The sequence below is a fragment of the Cnephaeus nilssonii genome (assembly GCF_951640355.1).
Source record: "Cnephaeus nilssonii genome assembly, chromosome: 9".
Classification (NCBI taxonomy): domain Eukaryota; kingdom Metazoa; phylum Chordata; class Mammalia; order Chiroptera; family Vespertilionidae; genus Cnephaeus; species Cnephaeus nilssonii.
The window spans coordinates 15095703-15117216 of NC_137080.1; the positions used below are offsets into that span (position 1 = coordinate 15095703).

At 36.7% G+C, this 21514-nt stretch overlaps 1 protein-coding gene across 1 annotated transcript in view; it reads right to left on the minus strand.

Moving 5' to 3' along the window:
* TRDN (triadin) overlaps positions 1-21514 on the minus strand; it is a gene marked incomplete at both ends in the record, with an annotated part of 228008 nt that overhangs the window by 86848 nt on the left and 119646 nt on the right. The window contains 2 exons of the mRNA XM_079781157.1: positions 4620-4649; positions 6783-6836. Of these exons, the coding sequence (XP_079637283.1) occupies positions 4620-4649; positions 6783-6836 (84 nt within the window). The remainder of the gene's footprint in view (positions 1-4619; positions 4650-6782; positions 6837-21514) is intronic.

Genomic DNA, 21514 nt, shown 5'->3' on the forward strand with positions numbered 1-21514 from the left:
TGGAGTCACTGAATATTTTAAATAGATAGTGACAAAAAAAAGCAGCCAATTCAATATTTTGGAAGAAGATTTATAGGCAGTATAATTATTTAGGTCAGAGATTCCAAATTTTTTCATCTCAGGACTTCTTTAATTTCTTAACAATTTTAGAACCCCAAAGAGCTTTTATTCATGTAGGTTCTATCAATTTATGTTTATAATTTTAAAACTTAAAGATTAAAAAAGTAGATATTTATTTTTAAAATAATACACCTGTTATAACATCAATAATATTTTTAGGACAAATACACTTTCAAATATAAAAAATAATGAGATGAGTGACTTTGCTTCACAATTTTGTGACTCTCATTAATATATGGCTTACTGAGAAGTCAGTTGGATTTACATAACTGCTTTTATATTGAATCTGTTGCAATATCACACATTATGTAATCTCTGTAATAATCCAGTGCACACTCATGGGAGGATGAAACGTAAAAGGGAAATGATGACTTCATGATTTTCATAAAAATAATTTTAACTTTGCAGAACCACTGAGAGGGTCTCAGTGACCCTCAGAAGTCCTTGACCACACACATTGAGAACCCCTGATTTCAGGCATCATTTCCTTGGTTCACATGAGAAGTCTAATATCAGTGAGAGGTCACAATTAGAGGGCTGAAGGTTGTGAGTGAAGATTAGCTTTCCTAATTATTTTAGGAAGGATTAAACATAGGAGAGTTCAGGTCATTTAAAAATTCCGGAGGACTAATTGTCAGAGGCAAAGGTAAAACAGAGGTTAAAGTTTACGCCAGAATTTAAGTCTCGGTGTCTATAAGGACAGCAGGACCGTTACATAAGAGGTGATAGAGAATAAGCACATTTTAGAGAGAAAAACACAATTTTATTGGGGCAGACTTCGAGAGCCTAACGGAGAGTAAGGATAAGGTTTGCTAATCGATCATGAGGAAAGTGTCTGAATGGGGAGAAGGAGTGGTATCCAGGGGAAACCTCGATAGAGACAGGCTTGTCAAAGCAGGACCTCAGTTGAACATTTATTCAATAACGCCATTCCACTCAGGCTAAGATATAATAGTTCTGAGGCCAAAATTCCCAAGAACAGGAACATTGAGGGCAAAGCTCATGGAGCCAAGGGTCGCTCTTGTTAAGGTTTCTGCAAGAGACGCGATGAGCCAGGCTTGGGATAAAATCTGCACATGAAATTCAAATTTTCAGAGTTCACTAATGCAAGAAACCCTTTGCGGCCCGATGCACAGATCGTCTTTGATATTATGAAAGTTGTTATGCAAGTTTGTTTCTGTATTTTAAAATTCACCAGCAAAAGAACTTCTCAAGTGCATTCTAATTCAATTCTTAAAATCTTCTCGTTTTTCTCTTTCTCCAGGAAAGTTGTCAGTAATTAGTATCGTTGAACAATGTCCAAAAAGTCTGAATGTGAATAGAAATAAACTTGGTGTAAAATAAACTTAGTGTAATGTTGAAAATCCAAATTGTATCTGGTATTTGTTATAAATGTGCCTCATTTGAACAGACATATGTTCCCTGTCCCTGTGGGAAATATATCTGTGATCTTTACTGAGATGATAGAAAGGAAGAAACAGGAGCTGAGAAGCTGTTGTCTATATATTGTTGTGGAGCAAAAGCGAGTAAATGACCACTGGAGTCCAGACCAAATTAAAATTTAGGGAACCTTTTTTTAATAACCGGCCTGCTGACTGCTCTCTCCACGTAGCCCCTAGAGCAGCCCCGATCCTTGTGTCCGACCATATTTACACCCATTCACTACCTCCTGTTTTTGCAGAGCAAACAATTTTAAAACAAAGTAGTTTTTCTTAGGTAATGTCAACATGTCATTTAAACAGTCCTGGCGCCTGGTGGAGTAAGTAACTGCATCCCGTTATCAGGAAAGTTGACAGTGATCTATTTTGTAAGGCTATTTTGTTAGTTGCAGCTGGAATTTATGGCCAAGTGGACTAGGAGAAAGCATGCTCAAAGATTCCCACTCTCTAACATTGTTTCTTCTCTGCTTAACAGGAGACACATAAATAGAAATAGGAACTCACGAAACAAAATCCAATGACTGCCTAGAGTAGCTGAACATTAAGCCTATTCTCCTATTATATATTGGAAACAATAAAAATTATTGTAGATAGCTATTTTTTTCTCAAATATAATCATTTCTTGAATGATAATATTAATAAATACTCAGGGACACATGTTTTATATGTTTCACTAGATCACATGACTCTCTATAGGCAAATATTCCCAAACTCTTCCAAATATTGCATATTGAATATGGACAACTTCTAAAAAAAAAAAGATGTACATAATCCAGGAAAAATATAACAAGAAACGCTGAGCATAGCAATGAGAAATATATATAAAAAGACTAAAACTATGCAATTGTACTTTGACTATGGTTTTATATACCCCAAAGTTTTTTAATCACATATTTGAATGCCAATGAATAACAAAATAACTGTTAATATTACTCCTTTAGCTAAATAAAAAGGTAAATTCTTTTTTATTCCTAAGAAGAAGTGATGGAGGAAAGATGAACATATTTGAGGATTTACGGTGTGTCCAAAACTGTGGCAGGAACTTACTACTTCTTTTTTCTTGTAATGTCTCTGAACACTCACCACAACAGTCATCATATAAATTATATCATTTCCAAAATACACTGAAGTATTTGCTATGTGTTTATGGGGGAATTAATACTGATTTCAATCTCTTGATAACAAACACCTTAATGTGTCTTAGTTAACCTTATTATGATATTATTAGAGGCCCAATGCACGAAATTTGTGCAAGAGTAGGCTTTTCATCCCACAGCTGCTGGCACTGGCTTTCCTCCGGCACCCAGGACTCGAGCTTCCCTCACAGCCCCTGCTTCGTCTAGAAGGTCCTCTGGAAGGATGTCCAGTCTAATTAGCATATTAGGCTTTTATTATTATAAACTAGTGGCCCAGTGCATAAAATTCGTGCATATGGGTTGTGTTCCTCAGCCCAGCCTGCACCCTCTCCAATCTGGGACCCCTCGGAGGATGTCCTACCGTCGGTTGAACATCCCTCTCGCAATCCGGGACTGCTGGCTCCTAACCGCTCACCTGCCTGCCTGCTGATCTCCCCTAACCACTCTGCCTGCTGGCCTGATCACCCTCAACTGTGACCCCCTTGCAGCCTGATCACCCATAAATGCCCCCCGCCAGCCTGCTTGCCCCCAACTGCCCTCCCCTCCTGGCCTGATCATCCCTAACCGCCTCTGCCTTGGCCCCGCCACCATGGCTTTGTCCAAAAGGGCATCCGGAAGGCCTCCTGGAAGGTCTCCCAGTCTAATTAGCATATTTCCCTTTTATTAGTATAGATGGTTTTGTTCTCTTTAAACAAATGATGATCAACTAAAATATTTTCTCCCTCCCATGACTATTGACTCTTAGATCCATGTTTAACAGAAACAGAATGTGACTCCTAAGCCATGATGATTATGTAAAACTCTAATGTCACTAAATATAACACTTGCTTTCTTATTTTTTTCTCAGATTATATAAACACTAATCCTGTATAATAAAAGGGTAATATGCAAATTGACCCTAAGGGCAGAATGACTGGTTGCTATGATACGCACTGACCACCAGGGGGCAGATGCTCAATGAAGGAGCTGCCCCCTGGTGGTCAGTGCGCTCCCACAGGGGGAGCTTCGTTCAGCCACAAGCCGGGCTGACGGCTGCAAACGCAGTGGCAGTGGCGGGAGCCACTCCTGCCTCCTCGGCAGCACTAAGGATGTCTGACTGATGGGGAGCAGGCCTAAGCCGCAGTCAGACATCCCCCGAGGAATCCCGGGCTGCCAGAGGGATGTCTGACTGCAAGCTTAAGCCAGATACCCTAGGGAGAGGGTTTAAGCCAGCAGGTGGACATCCCCTAAGGGTTCCCAGACTGCAAGAGGGTGTAGGCCGGGCTGAGGGAACGACCCCCCTCCCTGCAACCCCGAGTGCACAAATTTTTGTGCACTGGGCTTCTAGTTAGAATATAATTGTCATTTTCAAAGTTAGAAATGATTGCTTATATCTACAGGTTATTTTTACTGAGAACATAAGCTTAGATTTATAAACAGTGGTGATAACTAGAGACCTTGCCTAAGTGCTGCCAGGGTGCATTAGAAACATCTCTCTAACCAGAATCCCAGTGGCTGAGATGACCTTAACATTCCCATTAGCTTGACTAAACTTAAATGGGCTTCTTCTTGACTATAGGCCCCAGACCTCCCTTTTGTTAGTGCATTTACTTTAGAAAGCTTGTATTATAAATTCTTTCTCCGTCCCTTTGAAATATAAATCTTCTACAACCAGAAATATCTTGCTCAAGACCTATGAGACATCCCCTTGAAATGTAATCATCAAAGGAGATAGTGCCCCTCTATCCCCATCTCTGTGGGAGGGTAAAAAACTTAACTTCAATAAGCAACCATCAGCAGACACAGGCTGCCTAATCACATTGGCCACCCACCCCCTACCTCGCCAACATCCTCCTTTATAGTACCTTTATACTAGCTCACCCCAGAGCTTAAACTGTTAAACTGTTCACACAAAAGGCATAGTGGAACTTTTCATAAAACATACCTTCCTTCTTTTCATCTTTTTTAGCTGCTGCTGAAATAATAGAAAGAAACTAGTATTAAACATATTAAATGACCATTCCTCAGAATATTCCTGGGAATAAGAGAATCTATTCCACGTATTCATAAATTCAGTGGATTTAACCCATACAAATCTGAAATAAGAAAATAACCTTAAAATATTATGTTATAAGTTGGTTTTTTTTATTGAGATAAAAACATAAGGCAAATATAAAATATATTGTCACATAGATAAGAAGTCAAATTAATAAGTAGGTGTTTAGCCCTACCTCTTGCCTGTACACTGTGCTTAATCGACACTTTCATCTAATTTTCTTAAAAGGACTATTCTAATAAGCTTTTGAAACGCTAGGTTACTATTCATTCAACAATAAATCATTAATTCTGAAAATAATAAGTTGAGCCTGCCTTGTCCGATGTATTTGAAATATAAAAGTGAAGAGGCTATGGTCCAAACTCAAATTTGAAATCAGTTGCCAGATTATCTCTTCAATTTCTTCCCATTGAGCTCCTCTATTATGAGGCTGAAATAATACTAACTTCCTGCCTCAAGCTATAGTTCCATTTCCACCGTGACCCTCAGAAGCCTCAGTGCAAACAGGTGGTTGTGCTTTTTATAAGAACTATATACCTCAACTGCAATGATTCCTTGAACTAGTGGTCATTTGCTTGAGGAATGCACTCTGAGCTGCATTTTCATGAATATAAAACACAAAAGTGATAATATTTGCCCTGCCTTTCTACCTTTCATAACATTTGCTACATTCTCTATCAGAACTCCTGTAAAGAAAAATCAGTTTTCTTCAACTACCTGATTATCAAAAAAAAACTAAAATCCTACATCTTTGCTCTTAACCATTTTATCAAATACTAGAGGCCCAATGCATGAAATTCGTGCAAGAGTAGGCCTTCCTTCCCCCGGCTGCCAGCACCAGCTTCCCTCTGGCACCCAGAACCAGGGCTTCCCTCTCAGCCCAGGCTTCATCCAGAAAGATGTCCGGTCTAATTAGCATATTACGCTTTTATTACTATAGATTGCTTATAAAAACATTGTTGTGTCAAGTGCCAATTAGCCAACCCATTTTGCCAATATTTACTAGGGTGATTTTGCATGTAGTTGTGTCCAGGATTAAATATGACAGCAAAATTTTGGCCAGATGCAATCAAGTCATCTGGTAAGCAGTCTGCTACGAGGGTCTTCTGCCCAGAAACGAATGTGCCATCACCTAAATGTATTTCCTTAAATGTTCGACATTGTATAATGTAGCAAAGAAGAGAAAAATAAAGATTTTTCTCCAATAAATATTTTCCCTATTTTCCCTAGGTGTGTTCTGTGAAGTTTTCAAAGATGACAAAGACAGACACTTGTACCCATTCCTTGTACTTGCATAATATCACTACTCTTGGTTTGAGCATCAAGGTCGCATAATTCATTGCATTCCATTCTCTTGAGTTGGGACACTGGAGTTAGAATAGCTTTCTCAAAGAATGTGATTGTAGATGATAGCTAAAAAATATAACAAAATTATTTTAAAGAAGTACTTTTCCCAAACTGCTGAATTGAAGCATCAATATTTTCCTGAAGGTCTCTTTAAAAACACCACTCTTATACCCCAAATATATTTGTAAATAGATTTTCTCAGGTGGGTACTAAAAACTAGGGTGATTTCTTTGTAATCATATCTGGAATCTGATTTTGCAACAGATGAAGTAATACTAATTTTTTAAAAATTCTGACAGATTTTTCTAATATGACACAAATTAGAAGGTATATTTGAAAACATTGGACACTTGTATATCATTTATAAACCTCTATATATCATATATCTGTCTACCTATCTATCAATCAACCTATGGTTCATTTTTGAAAATATAAGTAAAAGCTCAATGACTGAAACTTGGAGTCAAGATACTAATTCCTGGGCCCTTCAATGCTTCCCCTGCAAATTTGGCATTTGTCTTAGTCATGCTTTCTCCAGTTACTAAATAAATACTTGAAATGTGTACCTTCATGCAACAATGCAAAGTTTTCTATAAGAACCCAGCAGATGGTGCTGTTCGACAATAAACAGCTTTTACTTCTGTCAATAAAATGGTATGTAAGTGAAAAAAAAAAAAAAGAATTTTAAAGTGTTTTATTGCTTACCTTGTGCTGCAACTTTTATAGTCCCTTGTTTGGTTTCAGGGGCTTTCCCAGGGTCTTAGAAAGAGAAGGGGTAAATAAGTTAACAGGGAGTACTGTCAGAAATATATACAACAAAATTTTATAAAGGAAAAATTACAAAAACAAAATCAAAAATTGAAAATATCTCCCTTAGCACTCAGAATTGTTAAGAATTAAACACAATTATTAGTGGGATCACTGAGACTTAAGCTTACTGAGGCAAAAATAAAATTACTGAACCAAAGAAAAGCATAAAATAAAGTTTCCTCAAACTTTTTCACTTCCCTGTGAACTGACCATAGAACGCCTTGCATTTGTTTAGAACCTAAATTCGAAAATCTTAGAATTCTTTGTAAATTATTTTTGTATTATAAACCCTTTGAAATGCATGAAACCTTTAAGCATAAAGTGACTTTTTGAAGGTTCCTGAGTGACTAATAAGAAAATAAAGCACAGTACAACCAATTTCCAGCCTGATTCTTTGACTTAAGATGCCATTCCCTCTACTGCTATGTGGTCAGGGGCAACAAAATGTATTGCGAGAGAATGGGCAAGTTCATTTTTAATCTTTTTTCCCTCTTGTCTTAGCTTTTTCATTTTCCCCCCTTTGTTCAAAATTTTCTCTTTAAAGAAACAGAATACAAAAACAGTTGACAAGCATTTAAATATGTTATTTAATTCGCATAAGCAAAAAAATGGGAAATAAAGACTTCCAAAGCAATGGCTTGTTTCACATTTCATTAAGTAGTGATTCCTGATTGTCTTTCTTATGTTTTCAATAATTGAATTATTATTTAATATGGGAAGGAAGATTTGGTCATTTGTCTTAGATATTGACCTTGACTCATTCATTCATCACATACTTATTTAGGAGCTATTATGTGTATGTACTGGCTAGGTATAAATGTAGCAGTTGATACACATATATTCAATCTTATTTGTCATCAAATATTGATTTCAGTTAGTTTAATACAAGGTGGGGCAAAATAGGTTTACAGTTGTTTGTATGGAAAAACAAAACAATAATCTATATATATAAAAGGCTAATATGCAAAGTGTCCCTTCAGGAGTTCGAACGGGAGACCATGAGTTTGATTGCTCACTGTAACATGCACTGACCACCAGGGGGTGATGTGGAATGGAGGAAGGCCCTGACTGGCAGCTGGCAGCTGGCAGCTGGGGAAGGAAGGCCCTGGCCAGCCCTGATTGCTGGCCAGGTCTAGGGACCCTACCCATGCACAGATTTTGTGCACTGGGCCTCTAGTAAATAATAATTCAAGAATAAACTCTGTATTTCACATACTCACAACTGTAAACCTACTTTTTCCAAACTCTGTATTACAGTTCTAATTAAAGTTATAAAATAACAAGATCTCATTAGAATAATTTGGCAAAGAATCATAAGCAAAGATTCCATCTTCTTTTTGGCCTAAGAGATTCAATTTGGAACTCATTCTTTACTGTTTGTTGGTGAGAGAATTCTTCATTTGTGTCTTGACTATGATTATGAAAATGCTAATTTTTATTTAGTTTTTATATAAAAATATTATTAGATTCACATATATGATTTCTACTATTACTATGTTTATTTTCCAGATAAAATGTATTTTGCCAAAATTAAGTTTTTAGAATCCATTTTATCTATGATCTCTTTATTATTAATTTTTTTTTCTGGAGGAAAATTCCATGTCAACTATCATTCTAGTGTTTCATTTGTCACACCTAATAGATGGTCTCAATAATTAGTCAATGTTTACCTATAGATATTGAATTCATAACTAATCTATTTCTAAGCATTGCTTTAACTTTACAAGTACATGGCTAGCACTTAGTAGGTACTTAATAAATAATTGGTGAATAAAAAAGTGGATTAAAGGATAGATCTGAAATATCACCAAAACTGCCCTAAACTATTCAGGCGTTTTACTCCTTAATATCTCAATATATCAGAGAAATGTAGGGTACTTCTTTATTTAAAAAAAGATTTTACAATTAAAATCAATAAAGTGTCATAGAATTTTTATACTTGATTTTCCTCCTATCTTTTCTTTTTCCTTAATGTCTTTTTGATCACTTATCTTAACTGATTCCTCCACACCTAAGATTCTATTGGACCTCCCAGTACACACAATTGTGAATTATGGAGAGCTTTTCTGAAGGTCTTCTTACATCAATCATTTGGTTTCTCTGTCAGTTGCTTTCTCCCTCAGTGATCAGGATTCAGATCATGCCCTTGACTGATCAGCATTCCCTATTTTAGTATCTGGACAGATGACAGATGAGTCATCTCTCAGCAGAGTCAAAACTTCACTTCTCTCATCTGTATCCGTTTAGCTGTGTGCACATTGAGTGGGTATGTGGACTATTCTATTATTCTATCTGCTATGGCTTAGATTCCAGCCCTCCAAACAAAAACAAACTGACAAAAAAGCAAACAAACAAAAAACACACCACCAATCCACTAATACATACTGTTCCAGGTAAATGGTGCTATTTTAAAGGGTTGGTTCTATAGATAATGTCTACACAAAGGAATGAATTTAATGGAGATAAATCTCAGGATCATAGCAGTAAGATGTTGTTTGTCCCTCAAAATTTCATTTATTCTTTCTCTGATCTCAAGCTTTTAAGTCAGTTTATATTAATTCACAATGGCATTTTACATGGCATATTATATTTCTCAGTAGAAATGAACAATTTAAAGCCAAATGCTTTTTAAAAAATAATTCTTTATTGTTTTAAGTATTACATATAGTATTGCATATGTCTTCTCCCCGCCCCCCCCCAATTGACCTCTCCCCGACCACCCCCACCCCCCACTCCCCAGCACATGCCCTCACCCCCCTAGTGTCTGTGTCCATTGGTTATGCTTATATGCATGCATACAAGTCCTTTGGTTGATCTCCTACACCCTCCTCCCCCGATCCCCAACACCCTCCCCTGCATTCCCTCTGAAGTTTGATGGATTGTTCAATGCTTTTCTTTCTCTGGATCTATTTTTGTTCATCAGTTTATGTTGTTCATTATATTCCACAAATGAGTGAGATCATGAGATACTTATCTTTCTCTGACTGGCTTATTTCACTGAGCATAATGCTCTTCATGTGCATCCATGCTGTTGCGAATGGTAAGAGTTCCTTCTTTTTTATAGCAGTGTAGTATTCCATTGTGTATCAGGGGTCCTCAAACTTTTTAAACAGGGGGTCAGTTCACTGTCCCTCAGATTGTTGGAGGGCCGAACTATAGTTTAAAAAAAAACTATGAACAAATTCCTATGCACCCTGCACATAACTTACTTTGAAGTAAAAAAACAAAACGGCAAAAACACCCGCGTGTGGCCGGTGGGCCGTAGTTTGAGGACGCCTGGGTAGATGTACCTCAGTTTTTTAATCCATTCATCTGCTGATGGGCACTTAGTCTGTTTCCAAATCTTAGCTAATGTAAATTGTGCTGCTATGAACATAGGGGTGCATATGTCATTTCTGATTGGTGTTTCTGATTTCTTGGGATATAGTCCTAGATGTGGGATTACTGGGTCAAATGGGAGTTCCATTTTTAGTTTTTTGAGGAAACTCCATACTGTTTTCCACAGTGGCTGCACCAGTCTACATTCCCACCAGCAGTGTACGAGGGTTCCTTTTTCTCTACATCCTCTCCAGCATTTGTCCTTTGTCAATTTGTTGATGATAGCCATTCTGGCATCTCATTCTCAAAATGACAATGATTTATTTGCATCTCTTGGATGATTAGTGACTTTGAGCATGTTTTCATATGTCTCTTGACCTTCTGTATGTCCACTTTCAAAAAGTGTCTGTGCCCATTTTTTGATTGGATTGTTTATCTTCCTTTTGTTAAGATGTATGAGTTCCCTATAAATTTTGGAGATTAGGCCCTTATCGGATATAACATTGGCAAATATGTTCTCCCATGCCTTGGAATTTCTTGTTGTTTTGTTGATGGTTTCTTTTGCTGTGCAGAAACTTTTTATTTTGATGTAGTCCCATTTGTTTATTTTCTCCTTAGTTTCCATTGCCCTAGGAGCTATATTGGTAAAGATATTGTTATGACATATGTCTGATATTTTGCTGCCTATGGATTCGTCTAAAATTTTCATGGTTTCCCATCTTACATTTAAGTCCTTTATCCATCTTGAGTTTATTTTTGTGTATGGTGTAAATTGGTGGTCTAGTTTCATTTTTTTGCATATATATGTCCAATTTTCCCAACACCATTTATTGAAGAGACTGTCTTGATTCCATTGTATGCTCCTGCCTCTTGGTCAAATATTAATTGAGCATAATGGCTTGGGTCGATTTCTGGGTTCTCTGTTCTGTTCCATTGGTCTACATGTCTGTTCTTGTGCCAGTACCAGGCAGTTTTGAGAACAGTGGCTTTGTAATATAGCTTGATATCTGGTATTGTGATCCCTCCAACTTTGTTCTTCTTTCTCAAGATTGCTGCAGCTATTTGGGATGTTTTTTTATTACATATGAATTTTTTGGAGAGTTTGTTCTAGGTCTGTGAAATATGCCGTTGGTATTTTAATGGCAATTGCATTAAATCTATATATTGTCTTGGGTAGAATGGACATTTAAATGAAGTTGATTCTACCAATCCATGAACACGGTATATTCTTCAATTTGTTTGTCTTCCTCTATCTCTTTTTTCAATGTTCTATAGTTTTCTGAGTACTGGTCTTTTACCTCAAGTTTACTCCTAGGTATCTTAATTTTTTTTGTTGCAGTGGTAAATGGGATTGCTTTTTTTCTTTTAACTTTCTGTGAGTTAATTATTGGTATATACCAGTAAAAAAGTCATAGATTTCTGGGTGTTAATTTTGTATCCTGTTGCATTGTCGAATTCATTTATTAAATCTAGTAGTTTTTTCATGGAGTCTTTAGGGTTTTCTATGTACAATATCATGTCACCTGTGAATAATGGTACTTTTAATTCTTCTTTTTCCAATTTGGATGCCTTTTATTTCTTCTTGTCTGATCACTATGGCTAGCACTTCCAGTACTATGTTGAACAGGAGTGGTGAGAGTGGGCATCCCTGTCTTATTTCTATTCTTAGGGGAAATGGGTTTAGTTTTTGCCCATTGAGTATGATGTTGGCTGTAGGTTTGTCATATAGGGCTTTTATTATGTTACGGTATGATACCTCTATTCCCACTTTGCTGAGAGTTTTTATCAAGAAAGGGTGTAGGATTTTGTCAAATGTTTTTTCTGCATCCATTGATATGATTATGTGATTTTTGTCTCTCAGTTTGTTTATGTGATATATCATGTTTATTGATTTATGGATGTTGTACCATCCTTGCATCCCTGAAATATATCCCACTTGGTCATGGTTTATGATTTTTCTAATGTAATGCTGGATCTGATTTGCTAGAATTTTGTTAAGGATTTTAGCATCTATGTTCATCAGAGATATTGGCCTGTAATTCTATTTCTTTGTGGTGTCTTTATCTGTTTCTGGGATTATGGTAATGCTGGCTTCACAAAAAGACCTTGGAAGTGTTCCTTCCTCTTGAATTTTTTGGAATAGTCTGAAGAGGATAGGTTTTAGTTCTTCTTTGGATGTTTGGTAAAACTCCCCTGTGAAGATGTCTGGTCCCAGGCTTTTGTTTGCTGGAAGTTTTTTTTTTTAATTACTGCTTCAATTTCCTCCATAGCTATCGGCCTATTCAGATTTTTTGATTCTGCTTGATTGAGTTTTGGAAGCTCGTATTTTTCTAGAAATATGTCCATTCTTTCTAGGTTGACCAGTTTGTTGAATAGAGTTGCTCGTAGTATTTTTTTTACAATCCTTTGTATTTCTGTGGAGTCTGTTATTTCACCTCTTTCATTTTTTATTTTATTTGGGTCCTCTCTCTTTGCTTCTTAGTGAGCCTGGCTAGAGGTTCATCAATCTTGTTTATCCTTTCAAAGAACAAGCTCTTGGTTTTATTCATGTTTTATATTGTTTTTTTGTTGTTGGTGGTGGTTTTGTTTTTTTGTTGCTGTTGTTGTTGTTGTTTTGGTCTCTATGTTATTTATTTCTGTTCTGATCTTTATTATTTTCTTCCTTCTGCTCACTCTGGGCTTTTCTTGTTGCTCTCTTTTTAATTCTCTAAGTTGTAGAGTTAGATAATCTATTATCAGTTTTTCTTGTTTTTTGAGATAGGCCTGTAGAGCTATAAACTCCCTCTCAGCACTGCTTTCAATGTGTCCCATAGATTTTGTATTATTGTGTTTTCATTGTCATTTGTTTCCAGGATGTTTTTTATTTCTTCTTTGATCTCTTTGGTAACCCAATCATTGTTTAATAACATGCTATTTAGCCTCCAAGTGTTTGAATTCTTTTGATTGTTTTTATTGTAGTTTATTTCCAATATTATACCATTGTGGTCTGAGAAGACGCTTGATATGATTTCAATCTTCTGAATTTGAAGAGACTTTACCTGTGTCTCAATATGTGGTCTATATTGGAAAATGTGCCATGTGCACATAAGAAGAATGTATATTCTGTAGCTTTGGGGTGAAATGTTCCGAAGATGTTGATTAAGTCCATCTGACCTAAAGAGTTGTTTAGTATTGCTGTTTCTTTGCTGATTTTTTTGTCTAGAGGATTTATCCAGTGATGTCAATGGGCTATCAAAGTCCCCTACTATGATTGTTTTGCTGACAATCTCTCCCTTGATATCTGCCAGAAGTTGTTTTATGTATTTGGGTGCTTCTGCATTGGGTGTATATATGTTTACCAGTTATATCCTCTTGTTGCATAACAAGTGGCCTTCCTTATCTCTTATTATGGCCTTCACTTTGAGGTCTATTTTGTCAGATATAGTAATTGCTACCCCAGATTTTTTTTTTTTCATTTCCATTTGCCTGAAAAATATTTTTCCAACTCTTCACTTTCAGTCTGTGGGAGTCCCTTGGTCTGTGGTGGATCTCTTGTAGAAAGCATATATATGGGTCACATTTTCTTATCCGTTCAGCCACTCGATGCCTTTTGATTGGAGCATTTAGTCTATTTACATTTAAGGTTATTATTGATAGGTACTTGTTTGTAGCTATTTTTATTATTTATGCCTGTGTTCCTTCTTCCCTTTCTATTTATTCTTTTTACAACAGTCCCTTTAGCATTTCTTGCATTGCTGGCTTGGTAGTGATAAACTCCCTTAGCCTTTTTTTGTCTGTGAAGCTCCTGACTTCCCCTTCAATTTTGAATGATAGCATTGTTGGATATAGTATTCTTGGATTCAGTCCCTTGCTTTGTATCACTTTGATACTACATTCCATTCCCTTCCAGCCTGATGTGTTTCTGTTGAGAAATCATTTGATAATCTAATGGGAGATCCTTTGTAGGTAACTCTCTGTCTCTCTCTTGCAGTCTTTAAGATTCTCTCTTTGTCGTTAACATTTGCCATTGTAATTACAACATGTCTGGGCGTAGGCCTTGTTGGGTTCATCTTGTTTGGGACTCTCTGTGCTTGTGTGACGTTTTCGTCCTCAAATCAGGGAAGTTTTCTGTCATTATTTCTTCAAATAAGTTTTCTAATCCTTGTTCCTCTTTTTGTCCTTCTGGCACCCTTATTATACATATGTTACTTTGTTTCATGTTGTCCCAAATCTCCCTTAGATTTTCCTGATTTATAATTTTTTTTTGCAATTGGTGTTCAGATTGGGTGTGTTTCTTTGTCCTGTCTTCTAACTCACTAACTCAGTCCTCCACTTCCTCTATTCTACTGTTGAAATCTTCCATCATGTTTTTTATTGTAGCAATAAAATTTTTTATTTACTCTTAATCCTTACATAAGTTGTTGATTTTCTCCTCCATCTGGTTTATGAATTGTATGGCCCTTACTCTGAATTCTTTTTCTGATATATGGCATGCCTCCATTTCTTTAGTTCCTTTTATGGCGATTCCTCCTTTCCTTTGGGTTTTTTTTTCTTGTCTCCACATTTTTGCTCTCACCAAAGGGTCCAGGCTCCAAGTCATGCTGGGCCTGTGGCTGAAATGGAAGGCTTGGTGGGAAGGTCGTGAACCCTGAGAGTACCAGAGGGCACAGGTGCCTGGTTGCACAGAGCCTGTGGCTATAGTGGTGAGTCGGCAGGAGGGTTGCAAACCCTGAGAGTCACAAGAGCCTGTAGCCAGGGAGGTTGGAGTCCCAGTGTCCGTGGGTCTGCAGTTGAGGTTGCAGTTCTTTGGCCAGAGTGGCTGTAGGGTCCCAGGTGGTATCTGAGGCCAGTCTGCATGGTGGTGAGGCTGGGCTCCTAGTCACAGCAGCTCTCCTCTACAAGATGGCGTGGTTTCTGTGCCTGTGCCAGCTGCCCAGGAGTGCCCTCATTGGTGGCAGGGGCTCCCTGTCTAATAGAGCCTGGTCTGCCAGCCCCCTAAAGTCCTGTAGGATCTAACTGTCCTTCACTCACACACACATACACACACCACACATGTCCACATGCTCCCCTTTCGCTCCCTCACTCACTCACACTCTCTCCCTCACTGCTGTCCTGGCCGGCTGCCATCTTGACTCCTTGCCAGAACCAAATGCTTTTCAACAAGTCTGTCAACTTGAATCCATCCAACAAAAATATTGACTTCAAATCTATTGATAATACATACAGAGATTATCAGATGTGGCATCTGTTTGTGTATAGCATTTCAGTTTCTTTTATTTATTAAATATATTTTTATTTTCAGAAAGGAAAGGAAAGGGTGAGAGAGATAGAAACATCAATGATGACAGAGAATCATTGATCGTCTGCCTCCTGCATCCCCACATTGGGGATCAAACTGTGACCTCCTGGTTCATAGGTTGATGCTCAACCACTGAGCTATACCAGTCCAGCTAGCATTTCCCTTTTAAAAACCACATGACTTTAAGGAGGGAGTCGACCCCGAGACCAGAAATGTACAGCATTAAGAAAGCTACACCTAACATTTCATAATTGTGAAAACACATCAAATCCATACAGACAGGGGAGAAAAGGTGAAGGGATTAAGGACTACAAATTGGTCATCACAAAACAGTGCTGGGGATGTAAAGTACAGCATAGCAATATTGTAATAACTATGTATGATGCCAGGTGGGTCCTTCAAATATCAGGGGGAACACTTTGTAAAATATGTATATGATTGTTTAACCGCTATGCTGTACACCTGAAACTAATATAAAATAATATTGAATGTAAACTGTAATTAAAAAATAAATCTTTTGAAAAATAATCCATGCAGACAAATTTTCATTATAAGTTTTTTTCTGCTTCCTTTTGATTACTGCCAATTGCAAAATAAACTAAATTTTTATTAGAAAGAAATTCAAATATATAGTAGTATATCTATATATATAAAACCCTAATATGCAAATAGACCAAATGGCAGAACAACCAAACAACCGAACAACTGGTCGCTATGATGTGCACTGACCACCAGGGGCCGTGCGCGGAACATGATGGGTTTCGGCAGCAGGCGGCAGAGTGCAAACATGGTGAGCATCAGCCATGGCGAGATGGTGGAGCAGGTGGGGTGCCAGTCGCTGTCATCGGGATGAGCCTCTGGTAGTTTCTGAAAATTCTTTGCTCCCATGCGCTGCAGTCCCTCCAGGTGCTTGCACCTGCTGCCACGCCGGCCCTGCTTGTACCTGCTGCCAGCACCTGGCACTGGCCCTGATCACTCAATGCCATCAGTGGTGCAAGTGGCGGCTGCCAGCCTCGATCACCTCTCAGGGCTTCTCCACCTCCTCTGCTCCTGAGGAGCAATTGGGGCCGGCAGCTGCCTCTCACACCCGCTGCTGGTGATGGCCCCTCTTGCACGCACAGCTGGCACTGGAGCCATCGCTCATACCCACTGATCGCACCAGGCCTGCTTGCAGCTGCTGCTGGCACCGGCCCCAACTGCTCCACACCATCAATAGGTACAAGCAGGACTGATGCCATCAGCATGTGGGAGCAGTGGTGGTGGGATCAGGGCTGCCAGCAGAGAGGGGACCGGGGCACGGTGGGAGGGGCCGGGTGGGACACAGAGGATGGGCTGAGACCTGCCCCTGTGCCTACCACAGCCTCCCGGCCCACAGTTCCTTTCAAGGTGCATGAATTCGTGCACTGAGCCCCTAGTATATAAATAAAGAAGAAAGTATAATAAGCTCCATGCTCTCAACACCCATTCAACATGTATCAAGTGATGACTAGTCTTATTTACTCTGCATTACTCACAACCTGCACCGCATGTATCCCAAATGAGAATGTTATTATATCAAATGATTTTATCTTTTTCCAAGTTTTCATTTGCTAATTTTTATAGTTATATTTTAAATAAAATACAGTGATTTAAATAAAAACATAGGGTGACAAATAAATTCAACAAAACTATAATAATTCTGAAATTGATATATAATATTTTCACCTGCAAAATTAGAAACAGGATGGACCTAGATTAAAATGTCAGCATAATTCATGCAGTAATGTTTAAGCAGGAAATTATCAGAGAAGTTAGTATTTCTAGTTTCTTGAAATATGTTGTATTTATATAAACAAACTGTGATGAATCATATAAACCAAATGGTTCAGTCTCTTCTGATTTCATAGGCATGGAATGGTTTCATTTACAAAATCGAGTCTGCAAATATTTTGTTCAGGAATCAATTTTTGCATACAGCTTTAAATATTCATTTGCTATCATAACTTTTCATCTATAAGACTCTGTTTATACTTTTCATGTGAAGTCTAAATTGTTTGAGTTTTCAAATGTAGATTTCACATAACTTCATCAGCAAATGGACTGCTACACTGGGAGTACAGTATTGGTTTTGGGCAAATGGATAGCAGATGCATAATAGTTTGTAGAGAATCATACTTATATTTTAAATATTTTCTAAGTAATCCCCTACTTCTCCCAAAAGTAAATTACTGCATTTATTTATTTTTATTTTTTAATAAGTTTGGAGAGTTCATTTGGAAAAGTAACAATGAACATTCGTATCTTTCCTTCTACAAATAACAGAAAAATAAATAAGAATGATGCCCCGCAGCTAAAGGAGTCCATTAGAGAGAAAAATCTGACAGAGGTAGGTGAATGAAAACTAGCAGGTGGTCAAGTAGGTGATGGGTTCTAATGAAACAATATCCATTATCATTTCACAAATCCCAGCCCACTGGACTAGGCAGTACTGATTTCTATTTCAATGTATAATCATATTTTAATTATTTACTTATGCTACTATAACTTCTACTAATTTATAAATTCCCTGGGATCATTGACTGTTATTTATTCAACTTTATAACACTAGGATCTAGCAAAATGCTTGAGAAATCTCTGATAAACATGTAAAAAACTTATTGCCATAAAAACCTAATTATAAAAGTGATAATAAATTCAAATGACCAGTTTGAAATGAGACACTAAATTTAGAAATTTGTTTCATTTTTAAGATAATACAAAACTAATTCAAACTCTCCTTTTCTCTTTGATCACTGATCATGTATTATGCAGAAAGAGCTTTAATCTTGAATTTCAGAACTTGATTTTCACTAGAATACCATGTGGACCCAAATTGCATTTGAGAATTTTTGAAGAATTTCGTATTTCAAACACATTTCCAACTAATTTGTATTGATTAGGAAATATAGAAGTTCTATTTAAGGGTGGGATGTGGACTAATCTAGTTTATAATCATTTTCCAATTAAAAAACAGAAGCATTTTTAAAAGCCATCTCTTACTAATTCTGCAATAGTACAAGGCAGTTAGACTGTTTTAAGGTCAGAAATCTAAACATAGAAAAGATGAATGAGTTTTCAAAATCTAGAAGAGAAATTCATAGTTATTGGTTCAGCAGCTAAACTTGGAGCCAGCAATATAAAACCTCCTTGATCCCTCAAAATATATACAACCTTGCCATCCAAAGAGCTGCTAAATCAAGCTCTAAATTATTGTTTTCTAGTTTTACAAAATCCAATATTATTTTCAGATGTAGATACTCCAAAAACAGAGGAAGGTTAACATTTAAGCTAAGAGTTACTATATGCTTAAGCGCTCTTAAGCTAAGCCTCTGGTACTTGTAGTTCCAGGAAAGCATGTCTCAGGGGCATTGCTTCATTTCAGTATGATAATTACCCTATTGAGATGAAATTAATCATGAAGCAGCCTTGGGCCATCCTGTCTGACCAAGGGGACTGAGCTTGAAAGGAGGGCTTATTTGCTGCCAGATATGCAAATTGCCTAAGGTGCACAATGCAGAAATATGAATAATTTATCAAAATAATCTGTTATTGCTAGAGGTTAAAAATCTAAATAAACTAGAAGCATCATTTACAATAGGTAGCATAATATAGCTAGAATCCCACCACCCCACACACAAAATCTTCATCCCTTAAAAAATGTATTTGTTTTCGTATCTAAGTAACCTTTAACTTAATTAATATTTTATCATCCTAGAGTTTAATCCAGAAAAAATTATTATTTAATGTTTGCTAAAATAGTCCCTTGATTTTTTCCTTAATCTTTAATAACATAGATTATTCTTTCCATTCAAACAATTCCAAGCATTTTTTAATTTGAAAAAAAAATTGATGTTTTAATTAAATCTAAGAAACTATTACAGCTTCTACACATGGAATCAGCTTTTTAAATATTATTCAGAGAGAATTAAGCATAAGAAAAAAATCTGACTGGGAAAATTCAGTGAGAATATTCAAATTATAGTAAAGTACATTTCCCCTTCATGGCCTCATCTAGTTGTCTGGATAGAACGTGTAACAATGCCATGTAGCCATTTAGCAATTTAAAATTTAGATGAAAACCAAAGATTAATGTATTTCAATCATTTAAAGTTTAAATGATTAAAAGAATAAAACTTTAAGAAAAAGGAAAGTTCTGAATGAGACACAAATAATTTGGCCTTTCACTCTATATTTCTTTCTTATAATTTTGCTAGCTTACCTTGATAGTCTTCCCCTAGCATAAAATAACCACTCCCTTTATTTTATAATATATATTTTTAAAGCAAGCATTCTGACCACCAAACTAGACTGATTCTCATAGAAGAGTATATTTTCTTAGACCAACTAGGACTCAAGTAGAAAAATGACACTTTCAATGAAATAAATGTTATAATTTGGAAAAAGTTACTGACTTCCCAATATGGGTGATTTATTTTCTTAGTTAGAAGTGGTTTGGACTCTTAAAGCAAAATTTAAAGAAGTTTTTTTAAAGAATCAAGAGATTATTTGAGAAAATAAGCTGTTTCTTTTCTTAATAAGAAAACAGAATCTGACTAATTAGCCATATTTTCCAGTTAAAATTTCAGTCTTAAAAATTGAGGATTGTTGGTAGGCCCCTTAACTCACACCTTACACATGGAGTGGTTTCCTCATTAAATTTGGAACATCATCACCTAAAACTAGACCTTAAAAACACCAGCCCAAACGTTCTAACAATTTTGCTGTTGTTAATCCTCACCTGAGGTATTTTTCCCTGGGAGAGGGAGAGACAGAGAGCAACATCAATGTGAGAGAGACACATCGATTGGTTGCCTCCTGTACGCACCCTGACCAGGGCCCAGGAACCTGCAACCAAGGCACATGCCCTTGACCGGAATCAAACCTGGGACCCTTCAGTCCACAGCCCGACACTCTACCCACTGAGCCAAACCGGCTAGGACTATTCTAGCAATTAGAACACTGTCTGTGAATATTACCATTCTGTTTTTCACTTTTCTAGACAATAAGAAATACACATCCCCTTTGTATCTCATTACCCAATTTGGACATGTTATAAGCAAAGTGTAAGTGTAAGTAGAAAATAATAAGAATAATGGAAGGAAAAATTGAGAGCAGAGACTAGTTCATTCATATGTATATTCTCAGTCTCTGATACAGTTCTTGGCTCTGAGAAGGTGTCCAGTGAATGTTTTTTTGCATGAATAATGAATAATAATTAGAAGAAATGGTGATTGAAATATCACTGCTATATTCCTGAAACCAAGTGGGTAGGTAGTAAGTCTCATGAAATTGTTCAGACTCACTAATACTTTTTTGCTCCATTATACTGCAGATGTTAAAACAGAAGGTTGTTATAGTCAACCTCAAAGAGAATACAAATTTCTTATAAAAATAGCAATGTTTATAAAATGCAGATTTATTACAATGATAAATGAGAACAATTTCAAAAAAGACTGGAGCAGAAGAGTCTCACTGATGCTAATGAGAAATAAGAATAAAATTTTAAAACTTTTTTTAGAGTAACTTATGGTCAAAATAATTAGCCTTGAAATCTGAACAAATGGAATGTGCTTTTTTTTTTTTTTTCATAGAACATTGAAAGCCACTGCATTTTTGAGCAGGAAGATACACAGCAATGTTTTGAAGAGATAAAATTGTCCATGATTATCAGGAGAAAGGGTTTATCTTGGTAGCATAGAAGCCAGGCAAATTATCACTGAAATATTCTAGTTTTAGATTTGTGAGACATGTACAAAAGAGGAAAAAAAGAAGGTGTTTATTCAAATATGACAGGCTAAGGACTTAATAAGCAAAATTGATTTTAATATAACTTAATTAAAGTTTATAATATACGTTGAGTTTGAGACAATGGTGGAAACTCAAGTAAAATATTGAATAGATATTGGGGAAAATATATGCAGATGCTCAAACCATCCACATGGAGGTGTAAATTAAAATTCTGAGTGTGAGAGGTAACATTTTCCCCCCAAGGGACAAACAGAAGGCCTCAGGT